This window comes from Urocitellus parryii, chromosome 6, assembly GCF_045843805.1.
Source record: "Urocitellus parryii isolate mUroPar1 chromosome 6, mUroPar1.hap1, whole genome shotgun sequence".
In the NCBI taxonomy this organism is placed as follows: Eukaryota; Metazoa; Chordata; class Mammalia; order Rodentia; family Sciuridae; genus Urocitellus; species Urocitellus parryii.
Window position 1 is genome coordinate 89,849,108 of NC_135536.1, and position 23,313 is coordinate 89,872,420.

General features: G+C 37.9%; 2 protein-coding genes and 1 pseudogene across 3 annotated transcripts in view; 2 read left to right on the plus strand and 1 right to left on the minus strand.

Moving 5' to 3' along the window:
- Positions 1–17: 17 nt before the first annotated feature.
- Haus2 (HAUS augmin like complex subunit 2) lies at positions 18–15,382 on the plus strand. The gene is given in 7 exon segments (XM_077799923.1): positions 18–143; positions 7,032–7,124; positions 7,754–7,823; positions 10,228–10,360; positions 12,372–12,480; positions 14,992–15,118; positions 15,121–15,382. Coding segments are annotated over 7 exon segments (705 nt in total). The 5' UTR covers positions 18–50; the 3' UTR covers positions 15,201–15,382.
- On the minus strand, positions 13,140–14,725 carry LOC113183544 (CDKN2AIP N-terminal-like protein pseudogene; annotated as a pseudogene).
- Positions 15,383–17,550: 2,168 nt separating the features above from the next.
- Positions 17,551–23,313, plus strand: part of Stard9 (StAR related lipid transfer domain containing 9) — a 132,247-nt gene continuing 126,484 nt past the window's right edge. For both annotated transcript variants that reach the window (XM_077800225.1, XM_026392655.2), the window contains exons 1-2: positions 17,551–17,658; positions 23,092–23,161. In XM_077800225.1, the coding sequence (XP_077656351.1) occupies positions 17,612–17,658; positions 23,092–23,161 (117 nt within the window). In that variant the 5' untranslated portion in view covers positions 17,551–17,611. The remainder of the gene's footprint in view (positions 17,659–23,091; positions 23,162–23,313) is intronic.

Below are 23,313 nucleotides of genomic sequence, written 5' to 3' on the forward strand. Positions count from 1 at the left end.
TCGCGCTTTCGGCTCACTCCTGGCGCCAAGCGGGGAGGTGTGTTAGAATCATGGCTGCTGCCAACGCTTGGGACCCGGCTTCCGCGCCTAACTCCGCAGGGCTACTGTTGGGCCACTTCGTGGCTTCAGGGTTGGTCACTCAGGTGAGTGGGGCAACAATGGCGTCATCAAAGCGGGGGTGGCGACAGAATTTGGCTGTGAGGTGGTTGATGGTACTTATTGCGGGAGTGTTGAGGGTGCTGATTGGGGTGTATACCAGGATAAAGACTGATTGATAGAGTCTCTTCTAGTTTGCAGCCGTGGCTTTAGTGCTGTGGATTCTTCGTAAACAGGGATCTGAGTAGGTGGTGTTTCGAGTAGACTGTTTGCCGGCAAATTATGTCAAGCCAGATTACGGCGGATAGAACAGTGTTGTCCTGTTTATTTTCATCCAGTGATACCGCCTCTAGAGTGTAGTATGCGGTGGGGTTGAGAAATAATGGTAGATAGTTAAAAGTAAACATTCCCAATATGTATATTTACAGGAAGTATTGAAGCAAATTTGGGGCAGGAGAGGTTGAGTACAGAGGAGCCCCAAGGGAAGTTCATTTGGGGTATCTTTTAAGGAAAAAAAAAAAACAGCATTTGGTGGAAAAGACATAAAGGATTTTGGAACATGAGTGGAGGAAGGGATTAATTTTGAGGAAAGAAGGGAGATTAGCCCAAGGAATGATGATTTTAGGTTGGGCAAGAAGAGCATGTTCACAGCCCCGGGAGAAGGAGCCAGTAGAGGAAGAAATTGAACATGTGAGGGAATAATAGAATACAGGTGACAGAGGAGAATGAGACAAGTGGGAACAAGTGAATTGAAATTGAGGGAAGGAAACTTTGATATGAAAAGGAATTTCACTAAAAAGAACTTTGAGCCAGGAGCGATGGCGCACTCCTGTAATCCTTTTGGTTTGGAAGGCTGAAGCTTTGAACCTCAGCAAAAATGAAGTGTTAAGCAACTCAATGAAGACTCTGTCTCTAAATAAAATAGAAACTAGGGCTGGGGGTGTGGCTCAGTGGTCGAGTGCCCCTGAATTTAATCCCTGATACAAAAGAGGTGGGGGGAGAGAAAAGCTAAAAAGATAAATGCATCTGCAGAAAAATAGCAATAAATACAAACATGATGGAAGATATATGGAAAATCTCTCTTTTTCTCTTTTTAAATTCCATACTGGGTCTTGATTAGAGACCTGGGTCTTGAACCCAGGAGCAATCTACCTTTCAGCTACATCACCAGTCCTTTTTCAAAATTTTATTTTGAGTCAGGATCAAGTTTCCCTGACTGGCTTCAAATTTGCTACTCTCCTGCCTTAGCCTTCTGAGAATCTGAGATTGCAGGTCTGTGACACTATGCCCAGTTAAAATATACAACTTTTTGTATTTAAAAGATTTGTTAGAGGTTTCTGATACCTTAAGGTGATTTGTTTGGTTGGTTGTTTTTGAAGTGCTGGGAATCAAACCCAGGGCCTTTTTGTTGCTAGTAAGCATTCTATCACTGAACTACATCCCCAGGATCTAATTCTTTCAAATTAAGAAACTAAATTCTAAAAGACCAAGAAATTTGTCTGAGGTCATTCAACCAAGAAGGCAGAATTAGATCCCAGAGCTCTCCCTTTTCTGACACATTATATCATTTTTTAAGATAAACTGTGATAAAATATTGTGATACTTCTTGAATAAAATTTTTCCCCCTTCTGTACAGGGATTGAACCCAGGGGTGCTATACCACTGTGTTTTATCCTCAGCCTTTTAAATTTTTTCTTCTGAGACACAATCACGCTAAGTTGTCTATGCTGGCCTCCAATTTACAATATTTTTCTCTCATCCTCCCGAGTGTCAGGGATTATAGGTGTATGCCACTGCACTCAGCTTCTTGAAAGATTTTAAAACTTATGTTAAGACCCAGTGTTGTGTTTGAGGGTTTTAGGTAGTGTGAGTACACCAGCTGTTGCAGGGACCAACACAGCACTCCACAGTTTAACCCTTTCTTGCTTCTCTCCATCTTTTCTTCCTACCAAGTTTGCCTACTATTCTCACTTGATTTGTCCAGTTCTTCTGTCACAAAATACTTTGGTAAACTCATAAGACATTTGAAACTTAATATCCTTCTAGAAAATGTGGGATAGGAGATATGACTATCTATACCGAGAGAGTAAGTTGCTATTGAGAGAATTTTTAAAAATATTTTTTTAGTTGGATATGGACACAATACCTTTATTTTATTCATTTATTTTTATGTGGTGCTGAGGATCGAACTCTACCACTGAGCCACAACTCCAGCCCTGAAAAGTTATTTTTATTAGAACGATTTAAACTGATTTGTCATATGATCTCTTTAAACAGTCCATCCTGGGGCCTGGGGTAATGGCTCAGTGATAGAGTACTTGCTTAGCATGTGTGATCCTCAGCACCACATAAAAATAAATAAATAAATAAATAAGTAAATGGTTAAAAACAAAATAGTCCACTCATGCATCATTCATGTTCATTAAAAATTAAGAGTGATGGGCTGTGGTATATGTAGCCCGGTGGCAGAGAGCTTGCCTAGTATTCCTGAGGCCCTTGATTCAGTCCCTAGCACCACACACAAATTCACACACACATATTAAGAGTGGTTCCTAAAATTTCTTGTAGAAAACATGTTTGAACTTTGTTCTGTTTTGATCTATCCAAGAAGAATGATTTGATGAAAGAAAGGTATGGTCAACTTTTATAGCATACTGAGATATTTCCTTTACTTTATGCCCCTAGGGCTGCTTTACATTCTAGATATTTTCCCAGCAATCTTTAGTTAGTAAGAATCTTGATCAAGGCTTCTTCTGTTGGCAGTATAGGAGGATCTGGTCCTAAGAACTCTTTATAATCTACCACTAATCTCTTTTCTCAATCTGTGTCCTGCCTTTCTCTGTATCCCAACCCCTATTTGATACCTCTGCTCTTAACTTTTTACTACACTGGCTCCCTTTTAATGCTCCTCAACTGAAATACAGCATGAAGAGGAAAAAAAAAAAAAAGAAAGGTTAAAAAAAAAAGAAAAGAAAGGTAACCCCTAGGTTACAAGTTTATACATACAAATGTACACAATATTTGAACCCAGGGATTCACACATGCTAAGCATACACTCTACCACTGAGCTACACCCTCAGCCCCAAAGATCTTAAATTAAGCATAAAGTTCCCATATTTCAGCTTCCTGTGCCTAGTAACAAAGTAAACAATAACACTGTAAATATACTCCTTTTTCTTAGGATCATTTCATTTTCAGGGTCCTTTTGTCCCAGTGACGTGTAAAGTATGTAATATAGCAATAACTAAAGGCACAGACTTCTGTGTAGTTGTGATTTTTATTTTCTTGGAATGTTTTGAATTTGAATTTGACTGCTCTTTCTTTTTTTTACCCACTTTTTTTTTTAAGAGAGAGAGAATTTTTTAATATTTATTTTCTAGTTTTTGGTGGATACGTCTTTATTTTATTTGTATGTGGTGCTGAGCATTGAACCCAGTGCCCCGCGCATGCCAGGCGAGCGCACTACTGCTTAAGCCACATCCCCAGCCCTGTTACCCACTTAAACATTCTTATTTTCACTCTGGTTTCTCTTGCATCTTATTGGCTAAGCATCATTACCCTGTTGTTGAATCAAAGAGTTTACTAGTTTGCCAAATGTGCAACTAAGCTTAGTGTATACACATGGAATGTTGGAGATACGCCAGAGAGTTAGTAGGTTACATGATATAGCATGTTTTACTTTCATTTACTTTCTTCTACCTAAGAGAGAGTGTAAAGAAAAAGTAAGAGATAGTGAATTAGACGTTCTCATTTCTGTTCTGACACACATTGGCAATGTGAAGTTGGACTAATACTTAATCTCCCTGGTCCTCAATTTTGCCACCAATAGAATACCTGTGTTATCTGCCTCAGTTAACGGCATAACTATCTTTACAGCCACCTGAAACAGAATCACTGGAGTCAAACAATGATTAACTCTTTAATCATTGACTTTAATTCTCATTTACCATATCAACTAGGACTTGTCAGTTTCATTTTGATAGGTACTCTTATCTCTGTCTTCCCTTTCCTTTTAAACAGCTACAGACCTAGCTCACATTCTCATGATCTTACCTGGAATACTATAGCAGCTACCTGTTTAAATATTCAACCTTATGCCCATCTCTCTACTTGTATTTTTGTTTTATATTGATGGCCAACTGTAGGGATTTCCTTTTTCCCTCTCTTTCTGTGTAAAATATACATAGCTTTTATTAATTTAACTTTTTTCTTAAATATTTTTATTAGTTCCTTATAGTTATGCATAATAGTGTACATATAACTTTTGACATAATTTTACATGAATGGAATTTAATTTGCTCTGTTTCAGTCTCCAGTCCTTCTTCTTTCCCTCCTCTCTTCCTCCCTTTATTTCCCTTTCTCTACTTGACTGGTCTTCCTTCTATTTATTTTTTTAATTGATGCTTTATACGTATACATAAAGGTAGAATTCACTGTGATATATTTGTATGTGTACAAAAGTGAAATTCATTCTTTATTTCCTCCCTTTTACCATCCCTCCTCTCTCTCCTCAATCTCCTTCTTCTATTCCACTGATCTTCCTTTTATTTTCATGAGGTCTGATGCTTTTCATGGTTTCCTTTGCTGTGCAGAGGCTTTTTAATTTGTACCATCCCACTTATTGATTCTTGGTTATATTTCTTGAGTTTTAGGGTTCTTGTTAAGGAAGTTGGTGCCTGTGCCACTATGTTGGATTTTTGACCTTTTATTTTCTTCTAGTAGTTGCAAAATTTCTGATCTGATTCCTAAGTCTGATCCACTTTCATTTGACTCTTATGCAGGATCTAGTTTCATTCTTCTACATATGGGTATTACTGGGGATTGAACCCAGATCCTCGCACATGCTAAACAAGCCAAGCATTCTACGCCCCCAGCCCTTTGAACCTTTTTTTTTTTTGTGTGTGTGTGTGTAGTCTGGGGATTGAACCCAGGGGCATACATCTGAAGCCTTTTTTTATTTAAAAAAACTGCCCAGACTGGCCTTGAATTTTTGATCCTCCTGCCTTGATCTCTTGAGTAGCTGGGATTATAGGTAGGTAACACCATGCCTGACTATTTTAACCATCTTAAAATGTATAATCCAGTGGCATTAAGTACTTTCACAATATTGTGCAATTATTTTCAAAACATTTATTACTCTCTAAGGGAAACTATATTCATTGAACAGTTACTTTCCATTCTTTCCTTCCTCTGACCTTTGGCTTTCAGTTTTCTTTTTCATAGTACCCACTGTTAAATTTCTAAAATATATATTTTATATAAGACCATGTTACTGCTTCACCAGAAAATGTTCAGTTGTTCCCATTATCTGCATTATGATCATTTGGCATAACCCTCAATGTTTTCTATGATCATATAGGAAACTATGTTTCTAGCTTCATTCTTGCCTTACATGTATATTAATACCAAATGACAGTTGTTGAGCATTTATGTTTCATTCTTTGTATCTAAAATACCTTTTTTTCCCACCTCCATCATGAGCCTTTTTTAGAGGGAGGGTGGTACTGGGATTGAACCCAGGGATGCTTCATCACTGAGCTATATCCCCAGTCATTTTTATTTTTTATTTTATTTTTTTTATTGTGAGACAGGGTCTTGCTAAGTTGTATTATATTGCTGAGCTGTCCTCAAACTTGGGATCTTCCTGCTTCAGCTTTCTGAGTCACTGGGATTAAAGAGATATGCCATTGAGCCTGGCATTATGACCCTCTTGAAGGCAAACTGCTTGTTTGATTCATCTTTGTATCATCCATTGTCTACCTTAATAAGTGTTTCTTAAATTGATTATCCAATTTTTCCTATAAAGGGCCAAAGAGTAAGTATTTGAGACTTTATAGGCCATATGGTTACAGCTATTCACTAGGCAGTTTTAGTTTAAAAATAGCCAGAGGTAATATATATGTGAATGAGAGAATTTGTGTTCCAATAAAATTTTATTTCTGAACCCTTAAATTGACATGTCATATAATTTTCTTGTGTTATAGAATATCATTTTTTTCTCTGCTGCCCGCCCTCTGCAATTTGAAAATATAAAAACCATTCTTAGTTCAAGAGCTGTAAAAAAAAATAGGCAATGGTATTGCATTTAGTTTCCTAGTCCCTGGCCATTTATAACTTCTAAAATTCTTTCCTCTGTTTCTTTTTCCCCACCATGTTTTTTTTTTCTTTTTGGATATGTAGTCTTATCATGTTACCCAGGCTAGGTCTCAAACTTGTGATCCTCCTGTTTAAGTCTCTTTAGTAGCTGGAATTATAGGCATGTACCATTGTGCCTGGCCTCTGTGCTAACAGTCTACAAAAGAAGAAAATATAGAAAATTATGGAGGAAGTTGGGGGGTGAAAAAAATAACATCTATACTCTGAGATAACCTGCACTTAAGAGGACAGTGTAATGGAATTACAGAATGAAAAGATAAAAAAGGAGTAGTCCTTATAGAAAAATCATTATACTGGGACATAAATATTCCTTTATGTAAGAGAATACATGTGAACAGAGACAACATGCATGACGGGTATGCAGTTGATGTCATTAGATGAATCATAAATTATTCCATGTGGCAGGGTTTTTGATTTTCAATCCAGAAGGTCAGAGAGACTAGGCTTGGTTCATTTGGATGGGCAGAGATGAGTTTCCAAAAACCTCAGCTTATCTTCTAATAAGTTATTAGTAATGTAAATCTATTGTATATGGTACCTTAGGAAATAGTACAATACAAAATGATTGTACTATTTCATTTTTTAAATATTTGTGCAAGAGATTTATAACAATGAAGTTTCTAAAAACAGGAAATACACATTACTACTCTTTTTTCTCTACCTTTTGTTTAGGGACTGTGTTGGACATAATATGAATTTTCAGTCCCATGGGCATGCTCTTCCATGTATACAGAAACTTTTTGTGACATACTACTGTTTTCCTGTTCATTTACCAATAGGAGATGTTAAATATATCTAAGAGAACAGCTCCTTGCTTTGAGAAATTCTCCAGACTACAACAGATCACAAATATTCAAGCTGAAATCTATCAGGTAAATTATTATTTTTCTTTTTTTAATTATTACTTTTCTACTTATACAGAAAAAAAGAAAAATTGTAGTTCAGTGATAATGCAAGTGCTTAGCATGTGTGAGTTCCTAGGTTCAATCCCTAGCACACACACCCCCAACCAAAAAAAAAAAACACAACCTTACAACCTTAATTGATTCAAATAGCAATTCTCTTGCACTTAGAACAAGTATCTAGCACATAGTTGGGTAAAGGTTTATTGTAGTAATTAATATCAATAGTAAAAAAAGTAGTAGTAGTAACAGTTAAAGTAAATATAACAGCAGGAGGGCAAGAACACCAAAATGAAAAGCTTTAGTAAATTACCTGCACTTTTATTTTATTTTTTATTTATTTATTTTTTTATTGTTGGTCGTTCAAAACATTACATAGTTCCTCATACATCATATTTCACAGTTTGATTCAAATGAGTTATGAACTCCCAATTTTACCTGCACTTTTATATACACACATCATCCTCCCATCTCATTTAAGGAATATACACCTTGTAGCATGTTTCTGAGCTAAAGATTGTCCATTCTTAGCTATTTTTGATTCTTTAACTTCAGGATACTTTCTGAATAAGCTAATGTTACTTTTATTCCTAATGTAGAAAAGCCTGGAAATTGAACTTCTGAAACTAGAAAAAGATGCAGCAGATGTTGTTCATCCTTTCTATTTGTGTAAGTGGTTTGTTTAAGTGGGTAATCATTGGAATTTAAACTTTTTCTTGGATTATAGTAAATAAACACCAGGCAGCAAAATTGTGATGTGCCAGTTTTTCCAGCCCCACTGCTAACAAAGTCTTCTATTTTTGTGCTTAATTACAAGTCCTGTAGACTTGACTAGTGCAAATAGCATTGGAAGGAACTAGGTTGGCTCCTTTATTCGTTTTTTTGTTAGTATATTTTGTTAATGAGGCTGAGAGTAATGTATAAAGAAAAGAGGTTTATTTAGTTCATAGTGCAGAGGCTCAAGGGTGGCATTGGCTTGATTCTGGTTAGGACCTCATGGTGAATAGCATCACAATGGCAGAGCACTTGGCAAGAGGGAGAGATCACATGGTGAGATAGGAAGCCAGAGAGTGATTCAGAGGTCAGTCTTGCTCTAATACTTCCAAGGGAACCACCAGTAATTACTTAAAGTGACATGATAACTGAAGCACTGAATGAATGGATTGAATATTTGATCAGAAAATTTTTTTTGATATAAAGGACATTATCAGAACACTTGGTAAAGTTTAAATATGGACTATATTTAATATTGGTAACATTGTATCAATGTTAACTTCTCCAAAAAAACTCTTAATTTATTAATGTACTATAAGTTAGGTGTATGTTGTTGTGCATGGGAAACACATCTTTTTAAGGGTAAAAGATCATGCTGTCTGCAATTTATTCTCAATTGAGGCCTTGAGGTGAGTGTGTGGAGATAGAAAAAGGATAAAAAAGAAAATATAACTAAATATAGTATCTAGGTGATATGTATATAGGAGTTTACTGAACTTTTTTTTTAATTGGTTGTTCAAAACATTACAAAGCTCATGATATATCATCTTTCATACATTTGACTCAATTGGGTTATGAACTCCCATTTTTACCCCAAATACAAATTGCAGTATCACATCGGTTACACACTCACGTTTTTACATAATGGCATATTAGTGACTGTTGTATTCTGCTACCTTTCCTATCCCCTACTATCCCCCCTCCCCTCCCCTCCCATCTTCCCTCTCTACCTCATCTGCTGTTGTTCAGTTCTCTCCCTTGTTTCCCCCCCCCCTTTCCCCTCACAAACTCTTATATGTAATTTTGTGTAACATTGAAGGTCTCCTACCATTTCCATATGCTTTCCCTTCTCTCTCCCTTTCTCTCCCCCCACTCGTCTCTGTTTAGTGTTAATCTTTTCCTCATGCTCTTCCTCCCTGTTCTGTTTTTAGTTGCTCTCTTTATATCAAAGAAGACATTTGGCATTTGTTTTTTAAGGATTGGCTAGCTTCGCTTAGCATAATCTGTTCTAATGCCATCCATTTCCCTGCAAATTCTATGATTTTGTCATTTTTTAGTGCTGCGTAATACTCCATTGTGTATAGATGCCACATTTTTTTTATCCATTCATCTATTGAAGGGCATCTAGGTTGGTTCCACAGTCTAGCTATTGTGAATTGTGCCGCTATGATCATTGATGTGGCAGCATCCCTATAGTACGCTCTTTTAAAATCCTCAGGGAATAGTCCGAGAAGGGTGATAGCTGGGTCAAATGGTGGATCCATTCCCAGCTTTCCCAGGAATCTCCATACTGCTTTCCAAATTGGCCTCACCAATTTGCAGTCCCACCAGCAGTGGAGTTTACTGAACTTTTAAAAAACTTTTCTGTAAGTCTGAATTTTTTCAAATTAAAACTTTATAAAAGGAACAGTTGGCAGCCATTAACTGAATTCTGAGGGGAAAAAATTCTGAGCTAATTAGTAGTAGTTTGCAAGGTGACACCCCCTTACCCCCTGAACTAACATTGAACCCAGGGGCACTTTGCCACTGAGATACGTCCCCAGTCCTTTTTATTTATTTTTTAAAATTTGAGACAGGATCTCACTAAGTTGTGAAGGCTGGCCTTGAACTTGTGATCTTCCTCCAAAGAGTCACTGGAATTAGACAAGTACTACCACACCCAGTTTACCTCTTCCTTTGTTTCTTTTTTCTTTCTTTTTTTTTTTAAGAGAGAGAGAGAATTTTAATATTTATTTTTTAGTTTTTCGGCGGACACAACATCTTTGTTTATATGTGGTGCTGAGGATCGAACCCAGGCCGCACGCATGCCAGGGAGCGCGCTACCGCTTGAGCCACATCCCCAGCCCCCCTTTTTTTCTTTATTAGAGAATGGGTCTCTCTATGTTACCCAGACTTGTCTTCAACTCTTGATCTCAAGTGAGCCTCCTGTCCCAGCTTCCTGAGTTCTGAGATTATAGGTATGCAACACTGCACCTAGCCTCAGATTAATTTTTGGTATTAGCAAAAGTAGAAGTCGTTGTGATTTCAAAAAACTTACTTGTCCTATTGCTAACTGTAAATAACTTTCTGATTTTTGTAGCTCAAAAGTGTCATGATCTACAAAGTATGAATAATCACCTGGAAGCTGTGCTGAAAGAAAAGAGGTCCCTCAGGCAAAGACTGTTGAAACCCATGTGCCAGGAAAACTTACCTTTGGAGGCTTTTTATCACAGGTTAGACTGAGAAGAAGAAAGGAATACTTGTACATGTTTTCTGAGGGTGAACCTTGAAGCATAATTCACTAAACAATGTGTTATTGATGTGTTGGTTAACATTAAACCAGATACATTAAACCAGAAAGAAAAATCTTTGCTTTAAAAGAAGTATCACTATGGTGAAAAGAAAGAACTTCCATTTGCCTATTGTGTTTTGGGAATTATAAATTATGATTTTAGTGAAAAAGTAGATCCTTAACACTTGGCAAGGTGGGTAAAAATTGGTTTTATTACATATAGACTATTTTCTGTGAAATAAATGTATTGTTGAATTAATGTTACCTATACATAAAAATTCTGTACATAACATGGACAGAAGAAAAAAATGTCAATTAATAAAGGAAAAACGGGGCTGGGGCTGTAGCTCAGTGGCAGAGCGCTTGCCTTGCACGTGCGAGGCACTGGATTTGATCCTCAGCACCACATAAAAATAAACAAATAAAATAAAGGCATGCTGTCCATCTACAACTTCAAAAAAAGAAAAGAAAGAAAGGAAAAACAAGTTGGGTGCCATGGAGCACGCCTGTCATCCTAGCAGCTCAAGGCATGAGGATCATGAATTCAAAGCCAGCCTCAGCAAAGGCGAGGGGCTAAGCAACTCAGTGAGACCCTGTCTCTATATAAAATACAAAATTGGGCTGCGGATGTGACTCAGTGCTTGAGTGACCCTGAGTTCAATCCCTGGTACCTTAAAAAAGAAAGGAAAGGGAAAACTGGGTCTTAGGTTATGGCTCAGGGGTAGAGCACTTGCCTAGCACATGTGAGACACTGTGTTCGATCCCCAACACCACATAAAAAAATAAAGTTATCCATCTACAACTAGAAATATTTAAAAAAAAGGAAAAACCAGATTCTGGTTTCATCTCAACTGAGCAAAATGATAACAGTTTTTGCTTCAGTTTTCTAGTCTGCAGAATAGGGATTATTTCTGTTGCTGTCTTTCTCATAGAAATACTATAAGTATAAACTTGAAGATCTAGGTTATGATTAAAATAATAATACAATAGTAAAGCAAGCATCTGGGAATCTGATTTCTTTCTCTATCATTGCCTCACTAGCTGACCCTGAGCAAATCAGTATCCCCTCTCTACCCCTCTACCTCTCTTTTTATGATGGGATCTTGTCATGTTGCCCATGCTGGCCTTCAACTTGCTATCCTCTTGCCTCAACTTCCTAAGTAGCTGGGATTATCTTTTTTTTTTTTTTTTTTTGTACTTAGGATTGAACCCAGGGGTGCTCAGCCACTGAGCCACATCCCCAGTCTTTTTATATCTTTTATTTAGATACAGGGTCTCACTGAGTTGATAAGTGCCTTGCTAAGTTGCTGAGGCTGGCTTTGAACTCAAGATCCTCCTGCCTCAGCCTTCTGAGCTGCTGGGATTATAGGCATGCACCACTGCACCTTGAAGATTATCTTCTCTTAAGTGGCAGAATTTTTTTATTTTTAGTAAAATAACAGACATACAAAACCCCATTCTTGTATTCAGTATCTAGCCATTAATGTGTATGTTATACTACATTAAAGAAGAGCTAATGATTTTAGGCATTTAATGATTTTAAGCATTTATTACCTTAATGTGAAGACTACTTCAATGTAATATAGTTTTCCCTATTGTCTTCTCTTCACTGAAAATGAGTAGATTGAAATGGATTGAGATTTTATCTAGGGAAATTCCTTCTGTATGAACATTACTATCATTATCTACCATTAGGTTGGGTTCCAGATATGATGATTAATGTCATATTTTTCTGTTTTTCTATTTGGATAACAAGTTATATGTTTCTTCAAGTGAAAGAGAAGGACCTTTCTTTATCACTGATACTTCCAGGAATTCAGAAAGTTTGTTATTGACACATTAAGTTGATTGTAATTCTTTATTTTAAACTAAAGTCCTAATTAAAGGAAAAGAAGGGAGACACAAAATAATTAAGTTTTAAAAATAGTTGGATTTTTTTCTCACTCTTTCAGATATATGGTACATTTGCTGGAGTTGGCTGTGTCTTTCATTGAGAGATTGGAAACCCATCTTGAAACAATTAGAAATATCCCTCATTTAGATGCAAATCTAAAGAAAATGGCGAGTATTAATATAGCTTTCTTTAGTTCTTTTATACTTGAATATCAAATGTGTGATCTCCTTGTTTAACTCCCCCGGCCCCCTGACCCCATGGTACTGTGGATTGAACCCGGACTTGTGCATGCTAGGTAAGTACTCTACCACTGAACTACATCCCCAACCTATCCTCCCTCCCTTCCTTTCTATCTTTCTTTATTTTGGGGGGTGTCAGGGATTGAAATCAGTAGCACTCGACCACTGAGCTACATTCCCAGCCCATTTTGTATTTTATTTAGAGATAGTATCTCACTGAGTTACTTAGCACCTTGCTTTTGCTAGTTGATTGCCCCTGGGTTCAATCCCTGGTACCAAAAATATAAATAAATCCAAACTATAAAACTCATGACCTGTCACTATTACATCACCACCTTTAAAAAAGGACATTTTAAACAAAGGCTTGTATGTTCATGAAATCATCTTAGAGTGCATGTATTATAAATATATAAATTTCCATGCGTATTTTTACAGTGGTAGCTACTAGAAGGAATGATGACTTCTAAAAACCAATCTGGACAGATACCTTTTTATTCCAGCTGCTTCTCCCAGGAGTCTTAAGAGCTGCTGTGCACTGTCACATTCATTACAGCCTCCTTACTAAGCCTGTGACCCATGACGTAAATGTGATACATCTTCTGCTTTAGCCTTGCTTTTTCATTGATTCACTTCCAGGAGTGAATGGTGGCAGGTCTTCCACATCAGTGCTACCAGCCATTTCCATAACCTTGGCTAGAAGGTCTTTATTATTTATTAACTGCAACTCAGGAAAAGATGGTTGACCCAGACCATGGAGAGGGACAACAGCTAGCCTAGGCAGCCACCAGTGTTAGGTGGGTCATGATAATTCGGCTGGTAGTGCAGGATGAATTCCATGTGGGCCTTCCATTTCTTCTTGTTCTCTGAGCAGGAGCAGAACTTGGTGAAGTTGGCTACCTGCTGCACCCTGGAAACCAGCTTCTCCACCATGGTGGCCACCTCACCACCCACAATGGCTTACACTGCCCTAAACTAATTATTTTTAAAGTCAAAAAGCTTGGCATCATTTTTCTTTAGAAGCTACTCCAACATTTAATTGAGTGTATATTATCTTCATCATGCAAAGGCTATGCTACATGCATGTATCAAGAAAAATACATAAGACTGATCTCTGCTCTCAAATTCTCAGTTTGGTGAGACAGCTATAAGATTCACACTGTTTTATAGGAGTATATTTGCATAAGTTCAGCATAACATTATAAAGAGATACTGTCTATTGTACACAGAAAAGGGAGTGATTACTTCCAGTGTAGGGGAATTGAGAGCAGAATAGGATATAGGAAGACTTTAAAAAGTTTTATATGGGAATTAGTAGAGAGCTGAATCTTAAAGAATTATGAAATTTAGACACTCCTCAGGAAGAACAGTTTGACCAAAGCAACAATGTCTCACATGAAAGAGAGCACAAGTAGTTGGGGGAGAAAATGACACTTTACTTTGACTGATGCCTAAAGGTATCAGGGCTGGTAACCATTGAATGAATTGTTTTGATTTTTTAGTGAAGGATACAGAAGAGTGACCTGGTTAGAGAACGGTACCTTAATCACATTCACATAGAAAATATTGAATAGGGTAGACAGCCTTGCTACTCACATTATGGACAGCATCACCTAAAAGCTTTTTTTTTTTTTTCCAGAATTACAGGTTTGGAGGTTAGATCAGTGGTAGAGTATCTGCCTAGCATGTATGAAGCCTAGGTTCTATCTCTAGCATGAAAGAAAGAAAGAGAAGGGGAAGCGGAGGTATTCATTCACCCTACACTTTCAGAGTCAGAATCTGCATTTTAATAAGTTCTTCAGGGGATTCCTGTGTATATTAAGATCTGATCTGCTCTGAATTAGAGGAAAAGTCAAGAGAAACTTGGAGACTAAATATAGTATTTTTATAAAGGATTTAAAGCACAGGAATACAAAGGATTGTATAGAGTTTTTGTTTTGTTTTTAGTTTTTTTTGTGGTCACATTTCTAGATCTTTGCTACATTTGGAAAGGCAGGTACATCCAAGGTAATGAAGTTGTTAACCTATCTGAGTAGGGTCAAGTATGGATTAAAGAAGTTAATGATGGTGGCTTTTTTTGGCACATGTAGTAAATGTTCAGTCATTGTTGAACTGCAGTTAAATTGAGTTTGAGAAATTGTAAATCCAGATGAAGATTGCCAATGGCCTTAAACATGGGTCTGCATTTTAGCAAGGAGGTTAGATTTTAACTATTTAGAGATTGAGGATCATTGTTGTTGATTATTGAGGACAAAGAAGAGGTGAACTCCCAAAGAGAAGGTGGGTATTGTAAGATGGGGAGAGCATAGTTTTAAGGAGCTTTTGCAGTAAGGGGCTAGAAAAAGGTCAGATGTTAACTTTTGGTGCAACTGTTTGTGATCTAATGATAATGAAATAATGACAGACATAATTTCTATTTTCCCTTTCATTTAAATATTACAGAGCAAGGCTTTAACCAAGATGGATGTTTTGGTGACTGAGACAGAAGAACTGGCAGAGAATATACTTAAGTGGCGAGAACAACAAAAGGAGATTTCTTCTTGTATCCCCAAAATATTAGCTGAAGAAAGTTCCTTCAAAAATATGATATTATAATTTCTCCTTTACCTTTTACTTCTAAAGGTCATGTCCAAACAACTAATATCAAGTGATCATCAATTTTATTTTCCCTAATTATGTATAGTCATATACAGTCCATTTCTAGTTGATTGTGACTTGATATTTTAAGGCTTTGCTGCTAGCACTACTGAAACTGCCCGCAGTATATTGGAGTACCAAAATTTCAAGTTCATTAGGACCTGACTTCTTTCTGATTAAAAGACTCAAAAACCAAGTTTTATTTGGAAACTTATTCAAACAAGAGACTGTTTTAAAAAGACAGATTTAGGGGCTGGGGTTGTGGCTCAGCTCTACCGCTGAGCCTGTGTTCGATCCTCAGCACCACATAAAAATAAATAAAATAAAGGTATTGTTTCCAACTACTAAAAAATAAATATTATTTAAAAAGAGAGATTTACAAGATAAACTTAAATGGAATATTTGATGGTATTAAGGAACTGATGTACTTGGGTGTGATAATGGTATTATGGTTATATTGAAGGTACATATTTATGAGTAAAATAATGTTTTAAAATACAGACTACTGTTGAAATCAAGTTCTCCAGTCTGAAAATAGAAATATTAATGTGTCAATTCTTTTTACTGCAAAGCACAGTGAGTAGAAAAGCCATCTAGGATACCAGGGTTCCAAGTGAGCTTGAATTATAAACCAGTTATCCAAGTACCTTATTCTAGATAGATGAGAAAAAGGGGACTAATGTGACTCGTGTTCCACTGCTAGAGTACTAAAATAGCCACCTAACTGGTCTCTGGGCTTCTACCCTTACTTCTCAGGCTAGTGTCAAAACAGCAGTCAGAGTATAAATATATAAACCAAATCGTTTTGCTCTTTTCCTCAAAACTTTCTTATGGTTTCCCAGCTCATTAAGAAAAAAAATCCAGACTACCATGCCTTCATGATACTTCCATGATTTTCCACCTCTCTATTCTACCTGCCCTGGCTTTCTTCCTATTGGTTTTAACGTTTTAGTCTGTCTCTAAGCTCATGCCTGTGTCTGCCCTTCTTCCAGACAATAGCCCAACTCTTCTTTATATACTTCATATTTTTCTTAGGTGTCACTGAAGTCTTTCCTGGTTATATTATCTGAAGTTTCATGGCCCTTTTCTACTCCCTGTCCTGATTTATTTTTTATTATTAGCTAATCTGATATACATTTTAGTTAAATTGCTTATCATCAGTCTCTCTATCCCAGCTCCAATGAGCCTAGAAGTTTTGCCTATTTTCTTCACTTCTTTGTCCCAAGCCTACTCTGATAGGAGCTTACTTAGGACATATTTGTTAAACAATTGAGTATCTGCATGACTTCCTTTCTTGTTTTCTTCAAATTTATTCAAATGTCCTCTTATCAGTGAAGGCTTTCTGGAAGATGCTGTGCAAAACAGCACTTTTCACCCTTCATATACACGAAGGCTATTTACTATGTTTTCTTGTTTATTTTTGCATACTGGAGATTGAACCCGGTGGGGGCGCTATACCACGGAGATACGTGCTCAGCCCCCCCAACCCTGCCTTTTTAAAAATTAAAAAAAAAAAAAATTTTTTTTTCCCTAAGTTGATGAACAAGGCTAGCCTGTTGATCCTCTTGCGTCATCCCTCAGAGTGCCTGGGATTACTGGCGTGGGTCATCGCGCCTGGTTTCCCTCCCCGCCCGCCTTTTTTTTTTTTCACTGCACTAAGCAGAACCATTTATATATTTATATGTCATATTTTAGGTGTTTGTCCCTTTTTCCTTCCCTGCAGATTGTAATTTCCAAGAAGGCAGGTACTTTGTTTTGTTCGTCACTGTGTTTGGGCTTTAAATCAGTGCTCGACACTTTGTAGCTAAGCAATAGTATTTCTTGGATAAATTAGTAAACTAATTCTGATAAGACGGCATTTCCTCTACTACTACAAACACTGCCACGGTGGCCTTGAGGTTCTGTACAAGGGAGCTCCTCAGCGCTCAAATTCCTCTTCATACTCCGAATACTCTGCTGGAAAGCAGTTTCTGCCCGTTTCTTTTTTGCCGCAGCATTGACATATCAGGCCAGCACAACGAATAAAAATGCTTGGCAAATTATAAACGTTTGAACATTAATCAAAATTTAATGGATTTACTTGAGTATAGCACGATCTCCAAGTCCGAGAACAAAGCCTCCGCGCCGCACGGTCAGGCCTGAACTCTGCGGACACCTCCAGCCAGCTGCCGCGGCGCGGGGGAGGAGGGAGGGGGTAGACGAGGAGGGGCGTGGCCGAGCGTGCCTACCTGGCTCCGGATTGGCTAAGGCTCAGCGGCACCGCCTCTCTTGGGCAGTGGCGCGTATTTGGGCGTGGGTGTCCCGAGAGGCGCGTGGGGCGGGCGGGCGGGGTCGGCTGGGGGTGGAGCTGGGCTTGGCCCTGGCTAGGCTGGGCTAGGGATGCCTAGACTGGACTGACCTCCGGGGATTGAGTTGTAACCGAAGGATGGCGAATGTGCAGGTGGCCGTGAGGGTCCGGCCCCTCAACAAGCGGTGAGTCTGGGCAGGAGGGGGCGCCTGAGGCATCAGGAGAACTCAGAGGAGCGCAAGGGCCCCACTTTTCTGGCGCGGGGAAATAAAACACAAAGTGACCCAGGGACCCAGGGTCCGGAAGCCCTAACGGCTTGGCGAAACAGGCCTGGAGTCGAAATTTCTTGTTGTAACCTGGAGGATAGCAGTTCCCGGGCGGCCTCACGAGAGCGGCGCGTTGTGTGCGCAGTGTCCTAGCGTCCTGCCAGCTTGGAGTTTCTAGGGACCATGACTCAAGTCTTGATGCACGGGATTGGGCCTTTCTCATTCTACAGGTTGTGAAGGATTTGGAGAGTTGGGCAGTCTGTCACTATTCTTGATGTAACCCTAGAGGACAGAGACAAAAGGGGGTACATGGTTTTCCTCTGCGAGGACTTGAGAGGAAAATTGAGGCCCAGAGAGATGGTGGTTTTAGTTTGCGCTCAACAGCTGACCTGATCAAAGACAGAATTGAAGTAAAGGAAGTTACTCTAATCTTTTTCTTCCACATCCCTAGCTCCTCAGGGATGAATCTGATCTTGCAACTTTAAGCCCTTGAGGCTTCCTGAATCCATCCACATATTTTCTTCTCTTTTCCACTATTTTTTTTTTTTACTCATATATTTGGAGAGTAAGATAAGACTTTGAAGAAGAGTTGGTGTTCGAACTGTTTTTTTTTAATTGTGTTTTATCTATTTATTTTAATTAGTTGTAGGTGAACACAATACCTTTATTTTATTTTTTTGTGGTACTGAGGATCGAACCCAGTGCCTCACATGTGCTAGGCAAGGGCTCTACCACTGAGTCACAATCCCAGCCCCTCAAACTGTTTTTTAAAGATCTTTTAGTTTGCTGACAGGTAGAGAAAGTGCAGAGGGCCCTCTGAAGGAGTAAGAACACCAAAAGAAAAATATTTAGGCTATTGGAAACAGATTAGTTTTGGTTGAGAGAGGGTTGGTGTGGAGGGAGGTAAGTGATAGGCAATAAAATTGGCAGAGAGTGGTTGGGAACCAGAGGCACATATTGGAATTATTTGAGAAATTTAAAATTTTCAAGGACATAAGATGACTTGATAATTGCATAGAAAAGTCAAAAAAGGCATTGTCTTAGGCTTGGCATATAGCTTAATGGTAGAGCGGTTGGCTAGCATGTACAAGGTACTGGATTCAATCTCCAGCCCTGCAAAACAAAAAGAAAGACATTGTCTCCCAAAACAAAATTTGGTGCAATTGGTTAATTACATTGGTTTCATATAAAGGTAATTGATTTTGAAGTCTTGTAATTGACAGAATAATTATAAGAGCAATGAGAAGCAGGAAGGAGAGAGAAAAGAGAATAGGAAGAAGGCAAAAGAGGTACTATGAAGAAAGAAATGCAGCAGGTACCTAAACTGCTCTGTTTTGGTTGGTAAATGGCTTATGACATCTGCCTTCTGCATAACTGGATGTGATTTAAAATTAGGAATTCATAGGTGTAGCTGCTGTCCTGGAGATAGCCTCTGGTAAAAATCCTCTTTTTTTAAATTTTTTTTTATTATTGGTCGTTCAAAACATTACATCTAACTTGATATATCATATTTCACAGTTTGATTCAAAAGGGTTATGAACTCCCATTTTTACCCCGTATACAGATTGCTGAATCACATCAGTTACATCAATTACATTTCCATTGATTTACATATTGCCATTCTAGTGTCTGATGAATTCTGCTCTCTATCCTAACCTCTACTATCCCCCCTCCCCTCCCCACCCCTCCCCTCTTCTCTCTCAACCCCCTCTACTGTAAAACATTTCTTCCACTTGTATTATTCTTCCCTTACCCCTCACTTCCTCTTGTATGTAATTTTGTATAACCCTGAGGATCAACTTCTCTTTCCATGCAATTTCCCTTCTCTCTCCCTTTCCCTCCCCCCTCTCATCCCTATTAATGTTAATCTTCTCCTGCTCTTCGTCCCTACTCTGTCCTTAGTTACTCCCCTTATATCAAAGAAGTCATTTGGCATTTGTTTTTTAAGGATTGGCTAGCTTCACTTAGCATAATCTGCTCTAATGCCATCCATTTCCCTCCAAATTCTATGATTTTGTCATTTCTTAATGCAGAGTAATACTCCATTGTGTATAAATGCCACATTTTTTTTTATCCATTCATCTATTGAAGGGCATCTAGGTTGGTTCCACAATCTTGCTATGGTGAATTGTGCTGCTATGAACATTGATGTAGCAGTGTCCCTGTAGCATGCTCTTATTAGGTCTTTGGGGAATAGACCGAGAAGGGGAATAGCTGGGTCAAATAGTGGTTCCATTCCCAGCTTTCCAAGAAATCTCCATACTGCTTTCCACATTGGCTGCACCAATTTGCAGTCCCACCAGCAATGAACAAGTGTACCCTTTTCCCCACATCCTCTCCAGCACTTGTTGTTATTGGACTTCCTAATGGCTGCCAATCTTACTGGAGTGAGATGGTATCTTAGGGTGGTTTTGATTTGCGTTTCTCTGACTGCTAGCGATGGTGAGCATTTTTTCATGTACTTATTGATTGATTGTATGTCCTCCTCTGAGAAGTGTCTGTTCAGGTCCTTGGCCCATTTGTTGATTGGGTTATTTGTTGTCTTTTTGTCTAATTTTTTGAGTTCTTTGTATACTCTGGATATTAGGGCTCTATCTGAAGTGTGAGGAGTAAAGATTTGTTCCCAGGATGTAGGCTCCCTATTTACCTCTCTTATTGTTTCTTTTGCTGAGAAAAAACTTTTTAGTTTGAGTAAGTCCCATTTGTTGATTCTAGTTGTTAACTCTTGCACTATGGGTGTCCTATTGAGGAATTTGGAGCCCGACCCCACGGTATGTAGATCATAGCCAACTTTTTCTTCTATCAGACGCCATGTCTCTGATTTGATATCAAGCTCCTTGATCCATTTTGAGTTAACTTTTGTGCATGGCGAGAGAAAGGGATTCAGTTTCATTTTGATGCAAATGGATTTCCAATTTTCCCAGCACCATTTGTTGAAGATGCTATCCTTCCTCCATTGCATGCTTTTAGCCCCTTTATCAAATATAAGATAATTGTAGTTTTGTGGGTTGGTTTCTGTGTCCTCTATTCTGTACCATTGGTCCACCCGCCTGTTTTGGTACCAGTACCATGCTGTTTTTGTTACTATTGCTCTGTAGTATAGTTTGAAGTCTGGTATCGCTATCCCGCCTGATTCACACTTCCTGCTTAGCATTGTTTTTGCTATTCTGGGTCTTTTATTATTTCATATGAATTTAATGATTGTTTTATCTATTTCTACAAGAAATGCTGTTGGGATTTTGATTGGCTAAAAATCCTCTTTTTTCAAAACTGTTCTTTTAGGATTCTCAGGGTAACAATATTGACCACTCTTAGTAGTAACTTCTTAGTTCTTTAGGAATTAGGAATTTTAAATACCATGGATTAGATTAAGAAAATGATGTTGAAATTGGGTTATTATTATTTACAGCCATGATAGAGAATAACTTTATCTCATCCAACAAAAGTGGAAAGAAGAGGACAAAAACTTACTTACTTTTAGCTCAAGTGAAGTGCTTTGAGAGTAAGTGGTAGAATGCCAAGACTGTTGACCTTGAGGTGTGAGTAGATTGTAGCAGGCTGGAGTTTCAGGACCACAGATTCAGGCACAGATACAGAAAAATCCAATTCAGTCCCAACTAAGAGTCTAAATGACTCTCCTCTTCCCACAGAATCCTACAGAGATGATAGATGTGCCCCAAGGTGTTAACTTCCATTGTCTTCATCAAGGCTATTCTCCATGTGGGGAATATGCTGATAGTATGGTTTGTTTCACCCTTCAAATAAGTCATTGGCACAGATTCAGTTAACAAAGTCATTGGATCTTATGTTGTACTTGGGAAGAAATTCTGGAGATCATCTGACCCAAGTTTACACTTTTTGTTTTTCTAGATAAGGAAATAATCTTGTTTAAGGTCTAAAAGCAAACACAGCGAAGATTTGATTCACTAAATGCTGCTTCCTGAGATTACAGGGAAGTTATACCTCTTTCTCAAGTGCTCTTTAGCAGGACCAGATAACGAACCCTGAATAAAATAACATAGGAAATGATTTTGATGTCATCCCCTTTACCACACAGTTGTTTCCCATAATCAGAAATTCTCTTTGTCATTGTGAGTTACTTTCATTTTTCAATCTAAAACCATTCAGTATTGAATGGTTCTGCCAATTCTGTAGACTCTGCAGCAGTCCATCCTGACCTGTGAAAAATTACTTCTCATACAGTGAATAGCTTTTCTGTTTTTTTTTTTCTTTTAAGCTATAAAATAGGGAGAACTACTTCATATTTTTTATGAAAATTAAAATAATACATTAAAAATGTTTAGAACCTGGCTCATTTTAAGTGTCTAATAAAGCGTTAGCTCTATGAGTTTAGTGACTATTTTTATTCATCTGTAACCTGTACTTAGCGGTTTGGTTTTTTTTTAAGTTTTTCAAAGGAATAAATATCAAGTGACAACAATTTTGTTCTGTTCCTTTTTAGGGCAGTAGTTACCAAATTATAGTATATGTAAAAGCCACCTGGCAATCTTGTTATAATGTAATTTGTTATTCCTGCCCCCCAGTCACAAATTTGAATTAACTAGGCCTTCTCTTAATCCCCCATAATTTGATGTAGGCAGCCTATGGCTTATTCCTGTTCACAACCTTTAACCATAAGGAATGAACAAGAGTTAGTGTTAGCAGTGTTACCACGTAACTGCAACATAGAAAGATTTTTAAGGATTTTGGCTCTCATTCTGCTGTAAGAAGATTTAAGGAAAGGATTTGGGAAAAATGTCTCAGTATCTCACCAGAGAAGACTCCAATACCTTTTTCATACCCCTGCTCAAATCCCAGAGAAGATAAAAGATTATACCATGTTGTGTGCTGGGCTAAGAATACTTTCTAAGATTTCCAAGCCTGATTTCCAAGCTATAGTTAAAAGCTCAGGCTTTGTGTTCAGACAAATTTGGATTTAAATCCTAGTTCTACCCTTGCTGGTTGTGTGACCTTGGACAAGTAATGTAATTTTCTCTAAGCTTTAATGTTTCATCTGTAAAGGTGAAAATATGTTAAGAAGTTTTATCAGAAGAGTATGAGGATAAATAAGATGAAGTACAATAAATCGTGCACCTAATATAGTACCTTGCACATATAGGTATGTGCAATAAGTCGTGACTATTAGCTGTTCCAGAATTAAACTGTAATGATCTAGAGAAGCATGCTGTGATGCTTGATACGATGCTTATAGCTTTTTTATGGAGACAGATACTTGACTTATGGCTATAGCAATAGGGAAACATTTTGTCCCCCTAGTGCTGATCTGAGCTTCTCTATGATTTTTTTTTTAAGTAATGTTTATTCTCATATGGTTTTGGTTCTTATTTCAAGGGAGACCAAAGAAGGGGGAAGAATCATTGTGGAAATTGATGACAAAGTGGCAAAGATCAGGAATTTAAAGGTAAACCTGAAATTATTTTCCATTTGCTTTCCACTGAGGTCTTAAAATTATTACAGGGGCTTCTGGGGTGAAAATGTATATGTGAATGTATGTAGAAGGGGGAGAGAGGATCATATAAGGAAAATTGTAAGAAGACCCTGGACCAATCATAA